At 42.0% G+C, this 14,099-nt stretch overlaps 1 protein-coding gene across 12 annotated transcripts in view; it reads right to left on the reverse strand.

Annotated features, from left to right (window-relative positions):
• Positions 1–1,645: 1,645 nt before the first annotated feature.
• Positions 1,646–14,099, reverse strand: part of syne2b (spectrin repeat containing, nuclear envelope 2b) — a 437,867-nt gene continuing 425,413 nt past the window's right edge. For all 12 annotated transcript variants that reach the window (XM_039741095.1, XM_039741096.1, XM_039741103.1 and 9 more), the window contains 8 exons: positions 12,462–12,588; positions 8,260–8,471; positions 7,546–7,722; positions 6,475–6,603; positions 5,154–5,345; positions 4,694–4,756; positions 3,839–3,888; positions 1,646–2,782 (listed from right to left, as the gene is read on the reverse strand). In XM_039741095.1, the coding sequence (XP_039597029.1) occupies positions 2,572–2,782; positions 3,839–3,888; positions 4,694–4,756; positions 5,154–5,345; positions 6,475–6,603; positions 7,546–7,722; positions 8,260–8,471; positions 12,462–12,588 (1,161 nt within the window). In that variant the 3' untranslated portion in view covers positions 1,646–2,571. The remainder of the gene's footprint in view (positions 2,783–3,838; positions 3,889–4,693; positions 4,757–5,153; positions 5,346–6,474; positions 6,604–7,545; positions 7,723–8,259; positions 8,472–12,461; positions 12,589–14,099) is intronic.

Here is a 14,099-nt window from a genome sequence, read left to right on the forward strand (position 1 = left end):
TGTACACGTCCTTGCACTCTGTCAACCTGTGCAAGTCCCACTGGTCTTTTCTTCACACACACACACCCAGTAGACACAGGTTCAAAATGGTGGAAGTGTTCACCAAGATCCATTTCTGGGTGATTGCATTATTCCTTCTCCTGGTTAAAATGATCTGTCTCAAAATTTCAGAAATCGCTATATTTATGTTACACTTATGGAAAAAGATGATCCGCTATGGCAACCCTAACGGGAGTGGCAGAAAGAAGAAGATGAAGTTAAATTTATGTCGTGCTGAACAGACCATCCTAGACTCGGCTACACAGTCTCAAGAGACACAGACTCCATGTCTGTTTTCGGACTCACATCAGCAGTTGAAAATGTTTAATCTTTTTGTTAGCACATCGGAGCCTTTTTCCCAAAGTGGGACTCCATAATAAAAATTTCATTTATTTTTGTATAGCCCAAAATCACACAAGAAATGCTGCAATGGGCTTTAACAGGCCCTGCCACTTGACAGCCCCCCAGCCTTGACTCTCTAGGAAGACAAGAAAAAACTCCCAAAAAAACCCCAGTAGGGAAAAGATAGAAGAAACCTTGGGAAAGACAGTTCAAAGAGAGACACCTTTCCAGGTAGGTTGGGCGTGCAGTGGGTGTCAAAAAAGAAGGGGATCAATATAATACAATACAATACACAGAACAGAACTCAAGTAATATTCAATACAATGTAATAGTAAAATAAAAATATTACAAGTATAGTGCAGAATTTAAAAGTGGATGATATCACATAATATGATTTGGATTTGTTCAGAGTCATGGAGACCCTCAGCCATCAAGCTGCCTTCCCCAATTGACCATTCAACAGCTGAGACTGTGCTGGGCCAGCCAATCCGATAAAAGGACCCTTCCACCTGATGATTCCTGCAATCCACCATCAGAGAAGACTTTACCTTAGGCAGTAGTGCAGAGAGACCAAGTGCCACATTTGAGTACCAAGAAGAGAAACAAAATCGGTGTGGGTTAGTAACAAATTCTAATATCTCATGTTACTTATGTTTTAGTGCTAATGACTAACAACAGAGATGCAGTCTGTACAGTTAATCAGCAGCTCTAGTCAGGGTGTGCTAAACTGAAGTTGTGAGTCTTCAGCCAGGATTTAAAAGCTGAGACTGAAGGGGCATCTCTTATAGTAGCAGGCAGACCATTCCACAGTTTAGGGGCCCTGTAACTAAAAGCTCGACCTCCCACTGCTATTTTATTAATCCTTGGAATCATAAGCAGACCGGCATCTTGAGATCTTAATGTGCGCTCAGGTTTGTAAGCCATGATAAGTTCAGACAAGAAAGCCGGACCTTGGCCATTTAAGACTTTATATTTTAAAATGAGGATTATGAATCTGCTCTAAACTTAACCAGGAGCCAGTGTAAGGATTTAAGAACTGAAGTTATGTATTTGTATTTTCTTGTTCTTGTACTCCATACGTGGGCTTGCACATGAAAACAGGATATTTTAAGAAACCTTACCCCAGTTCTATACCTTATCCCATTTTGTGTGTGCATGTAAACTCAGTGACTGACATGAAAACGGGGTCCACAGGGGGTACTGTAGGAGAATTTATGTTCAAGATATAACACCCTCAGCCTCGAGTCCGAACATCACACATTTGTAAGATTTTTTTTTGGTTTATTAACAAGTAAAAACGTTTACACTGTACATCCCATAAATAGTGTTTGTAAAATATAATCAAATACTGTACAATCCAATTTGTTCTATATGTACCCATGTATTGCATACATTGCAGTCATATGCGATTTAAAATTAATCTAGAATATTAAAATAATTTAAAGAGAAACATCCCCTCCCCACAGCACTGTGCAGGGCAGTGCACTTTTTACACATATTTTACAATTAAATGGAGGCCAGAAGTCAAATGCAGCACATGGCTTATGTGAGCGCAGTGCCGCCTGGGCTTTACAGACATGGCGTCTCACACCCAGACCCTCAAAGAGCGCAACAGAAATGACCACTCAGTAGGACTGGGCATCTATGCCCACACACAATTATCTCTTCTTATTATAATATAAAAAGAAGCCAATGATTAGAAAGAATTACAAACCCTGAAAATTACGTGTCCCACTTGATCAAGAAGTTTTTAAAAATCCTGAGACTAGAGAGTCTTTTTATTCCAAACGGTACTATATTTAATGTATTTAAACTCTTTTGTTCTTTAAAAAAGCAATTCTCGACATACGCTTTGTCTGATTTTCTGTATTTTCTACTGAAATAATGGTATATGAAAATAAAGTTTTTTTCTTTGATGTAGCTTAAATGAAGAAATCAGCAGCTGTCCCCGCTCCTCCCCTACCCTCACCATGAAAGCTATGAAATACCCTCCTCACTGCGGATCGCACACACCCGCTCTTAAATCACAGTATGTACAATGCCGGGTGGCACCCACAACATGAGGTGCCAGTCCCCAGTTGCCAGCGATGGTCCGTTCATGGCCTTTTTTTATCAAGTTGTACAATTCCTAGTTATAGTGCATCAAGGCATCTCCACTGGATCTGCTTTCTGTAGCCCATGCCAGGTTGTTCACGTGGGTGGGGGTCCATTGGTGTATCTGAGCATGGGGTAGAAAGACCGTGCAAAGTTATTAGACATGCTGCAGCTATAGTCCTCTTCTGAAAGTGGCACCAGGCAGGTGAGTATCAGCAGCAGCAAAAAAAGGAGCTGAAGAGGGAAAGCGGCACGGAAGACACGGTAGAAGAAGGAGCGCCTGGGTGGAGAATCGTGCATCTCGGCCCTGTAGAAAAGAAACAGAAAATAATTGAAGAGCCTGAGGAGTCACCAGTAGAACAGAGAAACAGAAGGCATCTATGAGCCTGACCTTTAACATTTAGTCATGGTTACAGTGTATGCCAGCCAACTGGCATCTTAATGAAAGTTAACAAATCTAACACAATTAGAAGAGGTCAACACAGTGTGGGTTCTTCAGTAAAGGCCATGGTATCTTGTCAACAGCATTCAAATCAATTAGATACACTTCTGCAAGTATGAGGCTGGCACGCTCAAAACGAAAAGTTCTCTTTTACGCTCACACTCTGTATGTAGGGAAGAGCTTTTTCAATGTTTCTCCATGACAACACCATAACTCCTTTTCTATCCCAGAATGCATTCTATACTCCTCTGCCAGTCTTTAGGTCTTTGTTAACGTCTAAGAATGAGCATTTCAAATGTGCTGTGTGTTTTTGGCCCAGCCATGGAACTTCATCCTGCGCACCCGTTCTAAGATAAAAATGTAACGATACATTATGCAAAAACAAAAAAAAAAAACTCACCATTATTTTTTATTGTCTATTTTTGATTAATAGACATGTTTTCACATGTTTTCCAAATCAGATTTTTCATTTGTGTGGGAAGCTAGCAGTTGCACAGATGAATGAACCTGGCCAGTCACTGGCTGCCCTTACCTATACTGGACCAATCAACCTAAAATGATACCCACTGAACACAAGTCGTGTGGCACAGTGGCACTGGGTCAAGCTGTCACTGTCTACCTGTATGTTCTCAAGTCGTTTGACTTCATGTCTAAAGACTATCATTACTAAATCAAGCGTGTAAATTAATGGATGTCTGTTAAACACAGCACGGTCAGTGTTCAAAAATCGAGGACCTTGCTGCAGATTTCACTATTTAAAGGCACAACTTTTGACAAAATGCAGTCAAAGTTACGAATGCTTTTACTGTTTATAAAACAAAAACAAGCGTTGTGTAACAAATCCAGTGAGTGAAATCGCCATGAAGACACAAAAGTTAAGAAATTCCATTCAACCCCATCCTTTTTTTTCCCCTATTATACCTGATTCCAGTTGCAGTTGTGGCAGGACGGCTTGATTCCACGCTGGCCTCCTAAATAGAAAAAGAAAGGAAAAGTTCAAGTCAAAATAACTTCAGAGATACAGAGCTTCAGCTATGATTAAAAATTGGGATTCTGGCTACTGTGTACACACCTTGTCAGTTAACTAAGAACGAGTTTAAATACTCGATCGACGGCTTCTGCTTTGAATGCCAAAGAGTCTTTGGAAATGCATTCCATTTTAGCTCACTGCCAGGCATTTTGTGTGTTTTGAAAGGTGCAGTCCATGCACTCGCCTTATGCCACGTGCACTTTAACTGCAAAATGTTAAAGATAAAGAAAGCACCCCCAATTCCCTAGAGCAAATATTGCTTCCTTTAAAATGTAAAGCTTGTTACCCTCACCCTCAGTCCTTTGAACAACAATGTCCTCCCCAATCCGATGCCAGATAATTTTTAAAACATTGCTGGTCGCGTGCTCTGCACCCAGCTAAATAACTTAACTTTAGTGACGGACATTTTGTTTCAATTCACTTGACTGATTCAATTCTCTTAACTACCCACTTAGGTGAATCGATTCATTTGATTCATCAATAAGTTTTGGGTGACAAGCAGCAAAAAAACAGAAAAGCAAACACTCGGAGAACATTCAAACTCCACATGGACAATTACTTGATGCTGGGCTCACACCACCGGGGACACAGGATTTGGCAGGCTACACCGTGTCATTTTTTACATAAATCTCACACAGTAAAACATAACATTTAATTTATCAAATTACTGTATGCCACCAAACTCATAACCAAGAATTTGTATTATGCTCTTTCTTACAGTAAAGATCCATTTTTGAAATACTAACCTTGGCTTGAGATACACCACATTGGTCTGTTTCATCAAGACATACAGAAGAAGAACATTTATCCTGGAAAAAAATGAATTGATAAAACACATCATGATCACTTTAATAAAATCAGCATCTCATCTATAATTAAGACTAAACTACTTGGGTTGTGGAGCTCATGAAAATATGGACCTTTCATCATGTCTGGTCTTACAGTCCAAAGAAACTAAACCGAACAGGCTAAAAAGGACAGGATATATATTTCTGGGCAAAACAGGACTAAAAGTCATAAAAGGAAAATGAAAACATTTACATCAGGTCCAGCTCGCCAGCTGTAATGATCTTAATGAAAGACCAAGCCTATACTATAGATCAAAATGGATTCAAACATAGGCCAAGACTTGCAGAACACATTCGGTTTGTATTACTGCCAAGACAATGGACCATTGACAAAAGCAAAATCATGGCAGATGCCTACCAGTTTCTCCTGAACAGTCTCGAGATCCTGGGAAACCTCCCGCAGCAGCATTTTCAGCTTGGTGGCAATGACGTGGACCTTCTCCTTGGCTTCAGTGTAGTCCTCCTCGTTGGCTTTCTCTAGGAGGTGGCTGGAGATATCCTGCAGAGAGTTCACATTCAACTGCTTCTCCAGAAGTTCACTTTCCAGTTGCTGCAAGAAAGCAACTGATGAGCCAACAGATTTAACGGCACCTTACATGGACCGAGAGAGGATGAACGGTAGGGTTGTACATGTCCAGTACTCTCTGGCCTCCGATACACAGATAATAAGGAAGTCATGCATTTATAACACTACAACATTTGACGAGATATTTAAATGCACCAAAAATCCAAAATATACCTGGATTATTAAAGAAAAAAGTCAAACCTGTTAAAAAAAATAAAGTAACTGGATTCAATGAGCACTTTAAAAGCGGATTGGAAGGGGAATAAAGTCAGAGGGACCAATTGTTTCTTCAATGGTTCCCAGTCTCTTCTTGTGTTAAATACATAATCCCATGGCTGACTTGTACAGCTTTACCTGGCCTGCCATTGGACTACATAAAGAAAATCCTGCATTGCCACACTCCGTTCCTCACATATTGTTCATCGTGTAATGCTTCCTGAGCAATGGAGCCTTCGGCTTTACTGCACCCAGACCTTGGGGTGGCTTCTCTAAAGTTACTGCGCCTGCCGAGTTTATTAACTCCTTTAATAGAGCCATTGGAGTAAGAAGACCCTTAGCACGCACAGACATTTTTACTTTCTCTGTCAGCTGAATCCCTCCAACCAGGTCCTGATGATGTAACTCTGTATTTGGGTCATGTTAATTTTTTTTCTATAATTGTGTCTTTTATTCCTGTTAATAGCTTTCTTGTGCTAATGATAAAGTTAATGGACAGCGATTGTTAATCACTGTGGAACTGCTTTGTCTTACGGTGTGTTTAAACAAACTTGTATCTTTATGCGTACGTGTCAATTAGTAATTTGTAAAGTTTGTAATTGCAGTTTACCTGTGAACTTGTTAGAGCACTTTGAGCCTGCAGTCAGCGAAGAGCACTGCACAAAAATAAACTGAACTCATTTAAATTTGCCATTTAACGTTTCTGTTGTTAGTCCCTATCTATTGCTATTTATTTGGCTTCTATTTTTTTTTGTGCCTTTTTGAGTAAAAGTGAAGGACTTTGAGCAAGAGAAAGGCACTGTATAAATAAACAGTATTAACATTACGAGTTTAAATATTAGCTTCTGCACTTTATGCTTTTTGAAGAGCCCCACGTAATAGAAACAGTCATTATTACCTTTAATGTTGTCTGATGTTTCAGGAGGATGGAGGATTCAATGTTAGGCTCACTGAGGTCCACAGTGAACCTTCTACTCTCAGCATGAGCAAGCCAGAGTAGCAGATTGTGCGTCGTTTCATGGAAATCCTGAAACATGAAGGACACTGTTAGATGCTACCAACTCTTTAAACCAGTGGTCCCAACAACTTCTGTTATTATTTTTCCACCTTGCCTAGTCTTATCATTAAACATATGTGCATAACCTTTGGAAAATGATTAAATATTGACCAAGTTCTGGCTTTCTTGAACTTCTCCCCTGACTGCCACTACCACTGTGGACTTCTCTTTCTTTGTGTGCAGAGTTTTCCTTCCTTATCTCTCTGCATCTCTTTGGAAACTAAGTCTTGCGCCATCGTGGTATGCATTTTATAAATCACGCATCTGGATACATTAAACATTGTGATGGACGGCTGGGGACATTTCCTGGCCAGGAGGCCATCGTAAAGGAAGGACCAGGGGAGCAGATATGCATGGGGCACTGCCTCCCCCCAGTGCACTAGATGGCAGCCCCCGTGGGTTGCAGCTATGCCTCGGATTCCATGGAAGTTGGAATTTAACCCTGTGGGGGCCGCCCGGGGGGGCTGCAGGGCCCTACTTTGTTGGGCCACCTTAGAGAACATTCCAGACCTCGCCAACAAGCCACCTGGAGAACTCACAGGTACAGCATACCTGCCTTCATTCGGGGAGCAGAGTCAAGAGGAAGAGGACGAAGCTTGCTGGAGGAGGAGTGGAGGCAGAAGAACTGAGAGAAAGAAGGCAAAGAAATTGCTGTTTTATTGTGATGTGCTTATTGCTATACTGTGCTTGGTGCAGCTGTGGGAATCGAAAGGAAAGCACTGCCCCATGAAAAAAAACATGTGTTGGTCTTGAACTTGTGTTTGGCGTCTGTCTGCGTCGGGTTTGGGGAGAAGATGTGCCCCCTGGTGGCCATGGCATTCTTCTGCTCTCCACCGACCTCTAAACTCTTTGTTATACTAAGTCAGCGACCTCGGGTGTTACATGCGGATTTAGCTTTAAAGATGGACTTACCTGGCACTGCATGAGCGCCACCTGCAGTCCGTCCTTCCAGTTCTCCAGCTTTTGAGTCACCTGTTTCCACGTCTGGTTTACAGACTTCAGCTGTTCTTGCACCCTGGCACTGTTGTCCTTGTTCAGGTTAATGGAGATTAGAAATGCCTTATAGTTGTCGTAGGCCTTCTGAATGTCCTGTGTTAGACAGCAGATAGAGTTAATGGTCTCGAGCAGAATGTCGGCACTAAAACCTATCTGACAAATAATGGGGACTCCAGATTTTGATGGCATGCGTCCACTTTTCTGTCAGCCTGGGAGTGATCAACTAAAACAAGACTGTAGGTTTAAGGGAGGAAATTAGAAAAACTAGATTGATGTTGGGAGACAAGCACATTCCACTTAGATAAAGTAAAATGTCGTAAATTAGTCAGAAGGTTTTTTGGTTTTAATTTCTGACAGTTCTTTTCAAAGAATAACTAAATTAAAAGTCTTTGTAGCAATGGTATCTTATCGTGGCAATTTGACTTTCAAGTTCAGATCATCCTGGTAAATCAGGATTCAAGTGTCTAGCCAAGTTCTAATAAAGTTGAAGTAAAGAATTTTTGAAACAGCATATGATTTACAACTGCCTATGCACTTCAATTCTACTTAACTGAGAGCCGATTCATATTCAGTTGCTCAGTTCTTGTCGGCCTGGCTTCTTGTTATATTGAATACATATCAGTGACCCACCTTGAGTTTATTGACATTGACCTCAGTGTCTTCAATGCATCTGAGTGAATCTAGCTTTTGCAGCTGGTCCAGCTCTAGGCCGACCTGGGACAGCCAAGAAGAGATTTCTTCCAGGTCACAATTTACTTGCTGCTCCTGCTGAAGATCTTGCTTCATTCTTAGCTCATTGCTGAGCTGTTGGGCTTGAATCAGTTCCCAGCGTTCTATGACTCCTGTAGTGAGATGAAGCGGAGAGATCAGTAAGGCAGTTAAATTAACAGCGGCATCTAGCTATGTGAAGAATCCTGGTGTAGATTATTGTTGAAGGGCTTTCAATGGTCACGACAAAACATCATGGCAGTTGTCAGTCAAGACACGACCCATGGGACTCCATAACAACCCACTTCCTATCCCCATGTACCGTGCTACGACTGGCAGTTTTGCCAGCTGTGTATTGTAAAGTTTAAAAGTCTTTAAGTTTTTATGTATTAATTATTGCAAATGTTTGATCTTTTTTTCAGAATGCCAAATCATTTAAATGACTGCACACGTGTGCATGGGAGGGAGCTAAACGGGTCGAATGAAGGTAATTCCATGCTGGATCAGGGAGTGGCAGAGTGCACTGACCCTTTCTTTCTTTCTTCTGCAGACCAACTATGGGAAATTCTGCCTGGGCCCGATGACATCACTTCCGGTTCCGGGTCCAATGATGTCACTTCCCCTATCTGGCTTTAAAAGCGCAATTTTGTCCATTACAGCTCTGGACTCAGCTCTGTAAAGAGATACTGCTGAATTTTTTCTTTGCTTATGGACAAATCTAAGTATACAGGGTGGCTACCCCAAAGCTTTTTGTTGTATCCTTCGCATTATTTCACACTGCACAATTACTACAGAAGTACAGATGTACAAAATCTACTAAACCTTCAAAATATACTATCAGTCAAATCATAGTTCCAGCAGGCATTGGGGCCAGGATGAATGAATGCTATCAGCCAAAAAAAAATAAAAGGGTAAGCAGAAGGAAAGCATGGTGGGCTCATTGCTGCCAGGAGGAGAATTGGGTTCAGCAGTTAATACAGCCTAAGAAGACTAGGTTAGCATAGGTGACCTGGGAGGACCAAATGAACATGTGGTGCTGCTCTCAGCACATAGTGACATCGAGACAAGTGACAAACTCACACTTGAGTAAACCTGTGATGGGCTCCTAAATAAATACAGTGGGTACGGAAAGTATTCAGACCCCCTTCAATTTTTCACTCTTTGTTATATTGCAGCCATTTGCTAAAATCATTTAAATTAATTTTTTCCCTCATTAATGTACACACAGCACCCCATATTGACAGACAAAAAAAAGAATTTTTGAAATTGTTGCAGATTTATTAAAAAAGAAAAACCGAAATATCACAATGTCCTAAGTATTCAGACCCTGTGCTCAGTATTTAGTAGAAGGACCCTTTTGAGCTAATACAGCAATGAGTCTTCTTGAGAAAGATGCAACAAGTTTTTCACACCTGGATTTGGGGATCCTCTGCCATTCCTCCTTGCAGATCCTCTCCAGTTCTGTCAGGTTGGATGGTAAACGTTGGTGGACAGCCATTTTTAGGTTTCTCCAGAGATGCTCAATTGGGTTTAAGTCAGGGCTCTGGCTGGGCCATTCAAGAACAGTCACAGAGTTGTTGTGAAGCCACTCCTTCGTTATTTTACCTGTGTGCTTAGGGTCATTGTCTTGTTGGAAGGTAAACCTCTGGCCCAGTCTGAGGTCCTTAGCACTCTAGAGAAGGTTTTTGTCCAGGATATCCCTGTACTTGGCCGCATTCGTCTTTCCCTCGATTGCAACCAGTCGTCCTGTCCCTGCGGCTGAAAAACACCCCCGCAACATGATGCTGCCACCGCTGTCCAGGACTGTATTGGACAAGTGATGAGCAGTGCCTGGTTGTCTCCACACATACCGCTTAGAATTAAGGCCAAAAAGTTCTATCTTGGAGTTCGCTAAAAGACACCTGAAGGACTCTGAGATGGTGAGAAATAAGATTCTCTGTTCTGATGAGACCAAGACAGAACTTTTTGGCCTTAATTCTAAGCGGTATGTGTGGAGACAACCAGGCACTGCTCATCACTTGTCCAATACAGTCCCCATAGTGAAGCATGGCGGTGGCAGCATCATGCTGTGGGGGTGTTTTTCAGCTGCAGGGACAGGACGACTGGTTACAATCGAGGGAAAGATGAATGCGGCCAAGTACAGGGATATTCTGGACAAAAACCTTCTCCAGAGTGCTAAGGACCTCAGACTGGGCCGAAGGTTTACCTTCCAACAAGACAATGACCCTAAGCACACAGCTAAAATAACGAAGGAGTGGCTTCACAACAACTCTGTGACTGTTCTTGAATGGCCCAGCCAGAGCCCTGACTTAAACCCAATTGAGCATCTCTGGAGAGACCTATAAATGGCTGTCCACCAACGTTTACCATCCAACCTGACAGAACTGGAGAGGATCTGCAAGAAGGAATGGCAGAGGATCCCCAAATCCAGGTGTGAAAAACTTGTTGCATCTTTCCCAAGAAGACTCATTGCTGAATTAGCTCAAAAGGGTGCTTCTACTAAATACTGAGCAAAGGGTCTAAATACTTAGGACATTGTGATATTTCAGTTTTTCTTTTTTAATAAATCTGCAACAATTTCAAAAATTCTTTTTTTTTGTCTGTTAATATGGGGTGCTGTGTGCACATTAAAGAGGGAAAAAATTAATTTAAATGATTTAGCAAATGGCTGCAATATAACAAAGAGTGAAAAATTGAAGGGGGTCTGAATACTTTCCGTACCCACTGTAAATCCATAGGGGGTATCCTGTTTACAATAAATAGTCATTTTCTAACTTGCTTTGTCCAGAACTGGGTCACAGGGGTCTACTGGAGCCTATCCCTAAGGCAGGCAACAAACCCTGGACGGGGTGCCAGTCCATCACAGGGCACACACACACCACACACACTAGAGCTAATTTAGGATCGCCAATTCACTGAACCAGCATGGCTTTGGATTGTGTGAGGAAACTGGAGTACACTGAGGAAACTCACACAGACATGGGGAGAACATGCAAACACCACAAAAGGAGGCTCTGGAACGTGAACCCTGGTCACCTCACTGCGAGGCAGCAGTGCTACCACTGTGCCACCGTGCTGCCCTACAATAAATAATACCATAACCAAATTTTATTTAGCAAGTGTTGTAGTGGTTAGTCTTACTACCTCTCAGCTCCAGAATCTATGGTTGACATGTCGGCCTAGCTGCTGCCTACATGGAGTTTTGCATGTTCATATAAATTTTTTTCACCATATACCAAAAATATGTAGTTTCAATGGATTGTGGAGTCTAATTTTGTTCAGTGTGTGTGAGTGAGCAGTGCAGTGGACTCATGTCCTGTCCAGCGGTGGTTCCCATCTTGCACATAATGCTGCCAAGATAAACACCAACATCCAGTAATACTAAGCTGGATAAATAGGTTAGAAGGTTTGGAGTTATATTATAAATGAAAATAAATGACAGATGGATGTGCTTAATAATCCATATATTTGTATTTCTCAAACGCAATTATTCCAATACAGGTTCAAAGGGCCCGAGCAAGCTGGCAAAACATACTTTACCAGGGTGCCAAGTCATACATACTGGGGTCAACCACAAATTGCCAGTCCCTACCTTTTGGGGATGTGGGAAGAAAATCTGATTATTCAGGGGGGAAAACACACAACAGACACTTGGAGAAGGTGCAGGCTTCACATGGAAGATTTGGTGCAGGACTCAAACGTAAGATGCTAGATCAGCAAGTGTTCCCGTAACCCTAACCACTACACCGCCCTACTCAAAATATACGGAAGTCTACAAATTGAATTGATACTCGCTCAACATTTTGGCAGATTAACCCTGAGGTAGGAGGCAAGAACCAGAGAGCCATAATGATCTGCAGACAAATGCATTAATCTCAAACCCAGTGAAGAATCCTGCCACAGTAACTGACAAATGTCAGCTCCAAGCTCATCTTGGCAATTTAAACAAGGATCCTGTATCTCCAAAGGCACAAGAAATCTGATCAGCGCTCACCCAAAATAAAAAGCCCCAAGTGAGAGATCAGGTGAACAATAGACGGCCATTAACATTTAAGTAGTCCTGGGGATCAGTTTGAAATTCTCCACACCTGAGAGCACAAGACTAGTGACCGGTTACTAGTTACCTGTTTGTTTGTCAGCAGCTCGGAGTCCAACAAGCCCCTGTTCGTCTGTCTGGGGCTCATCGTTGAGGATTAGCTTAACTCTTTTGACGGTGTCGATGGTGTCACTGCATTCAGACATCAGCTTGGCCTGAAAATGCAATAGAGAATTGTATTTACTCCTTTCCACCAAAGCAGGCTCACCACATTTATACGGATGCAGGTGCTGCAGCCCATAAGTAAAATTGACACAAAAGTAATCACTAGAAAAACTTCTACACCAGGACATAAAGCTCACAAAGAAGCCAAACACACATGTATTGTGGAGTATGTGTGGAGTACAAATCCAGGGAGGTTCTGCTCAACCTTTATAATGCACTGGTGAGGCCTCATCTTGAGTACTGTGTGCAGTTTTGGTCTCCAGGCTACAAAAAGGACATAGCAGTACTAGAAAATGTCCACAGAAGAGCAACTGGGCTGAGTCCAGGGCTACAGGGGTTGAATTATGAGGAAAGATTAAAAGAGCTGAGCCTTTACAGTTTAAGCAAAAGAAGATTAAGAGGTGACATGATTGAAGTGTTTAAAATTATGAAGAGAATTAGTACAGTGGATCGAGACTTGCATTTTAAAATGAGTTCATCAAGAACACGGGGACACAGTTGGAAACTTGTTAAGGGTAAATTTCACACAAACATTAAGAAGTTTTTCTTAACACAAAGAACAATAGACACTTGAAATAAGCTACCAAGTAGTGTAGTAGACAGTAAGACGTTAGGGACTTTCAAAACTCGACTTGATGTTTTCTTGGAAGAAATAAGTAGATAGGACTGGCGAGCTTTGTTGGGCTGAACGGTATGTTCTTGTCTAGATTGTTCTAATGTTTTCATTCATGTTTCAAGTTGCTAGTTGTACTACAGGGATGCCGACAGCTCCTCAGCAACCTTCAGCTCTACAGTAGATGGAGGAGCCAATCACCCATGACAGATCAGTGAAACCACAATAAGAGCAATAAACAACATGCTGTACAAAAACGTGTCTGTCCTTGAGATCACAATGAATCAGGTCATCAAATCTTTATGTCTCCCTAGCAAAACACCTCAGCAGAGGAATGCCGATGGTGTCCCTACTGGACGTAAAGCTGGAGGCTGCATTTCTGCAGAGACAGCAGCAAGTGACATGTCAAACTTCAAAGTATTGTTTGCTGAGCATTTACAGTATGTTGTCAATTTGTCAATCATGAAACTTTTCCTGTACAAAAATGGCTGCCGCTCATTCGGAGAGAGGAATAGGAATGACCCTTAGGCATGAGAACTGGGGTGTATGTGAAGATGCCTCCTTCATATGTGCTGTCAAGATGTTTTGTCAGTTTGCAGTTCCACTCTTGATTAATATTTCGAAACTGCCAAGACAGCACCCCCCACAACTGTCACCAGCAAGACTAGAACAGGGTGTAAAGTGAAGTGACACCCTCACTCCCAATCTTCAAAGGCAGTCATCAAGAGAACCCCAAGAGCATCTTTTCACACAACTGGACCATTCAGCCCACACTTCTAGTTTTAGAGTAACTAATAATTCTAGAGCAGGGCTATTCAATTGCGGCCCGCGGGCCACATGCGGCCCAGAATCAACCTCCGAGTGGCCCAGCCCGTGGTTCCGCCCATA

This window comes from Polypterus senegalus, chromosome 18 (genome assembly GCF_016835505.1).
Source record: "Polypterus senegalus isolate Bchr_013 chromosome 18, ASM1683550v1, whole genome shotgun sequence".
In the NCBI taxonomy this organism is placed as follows: Eukaryota; Metazoa; Chordata; class Cladistia; order Polypteriformes; family Polypteridae; genus Polypterus; species Polypterus senegalus.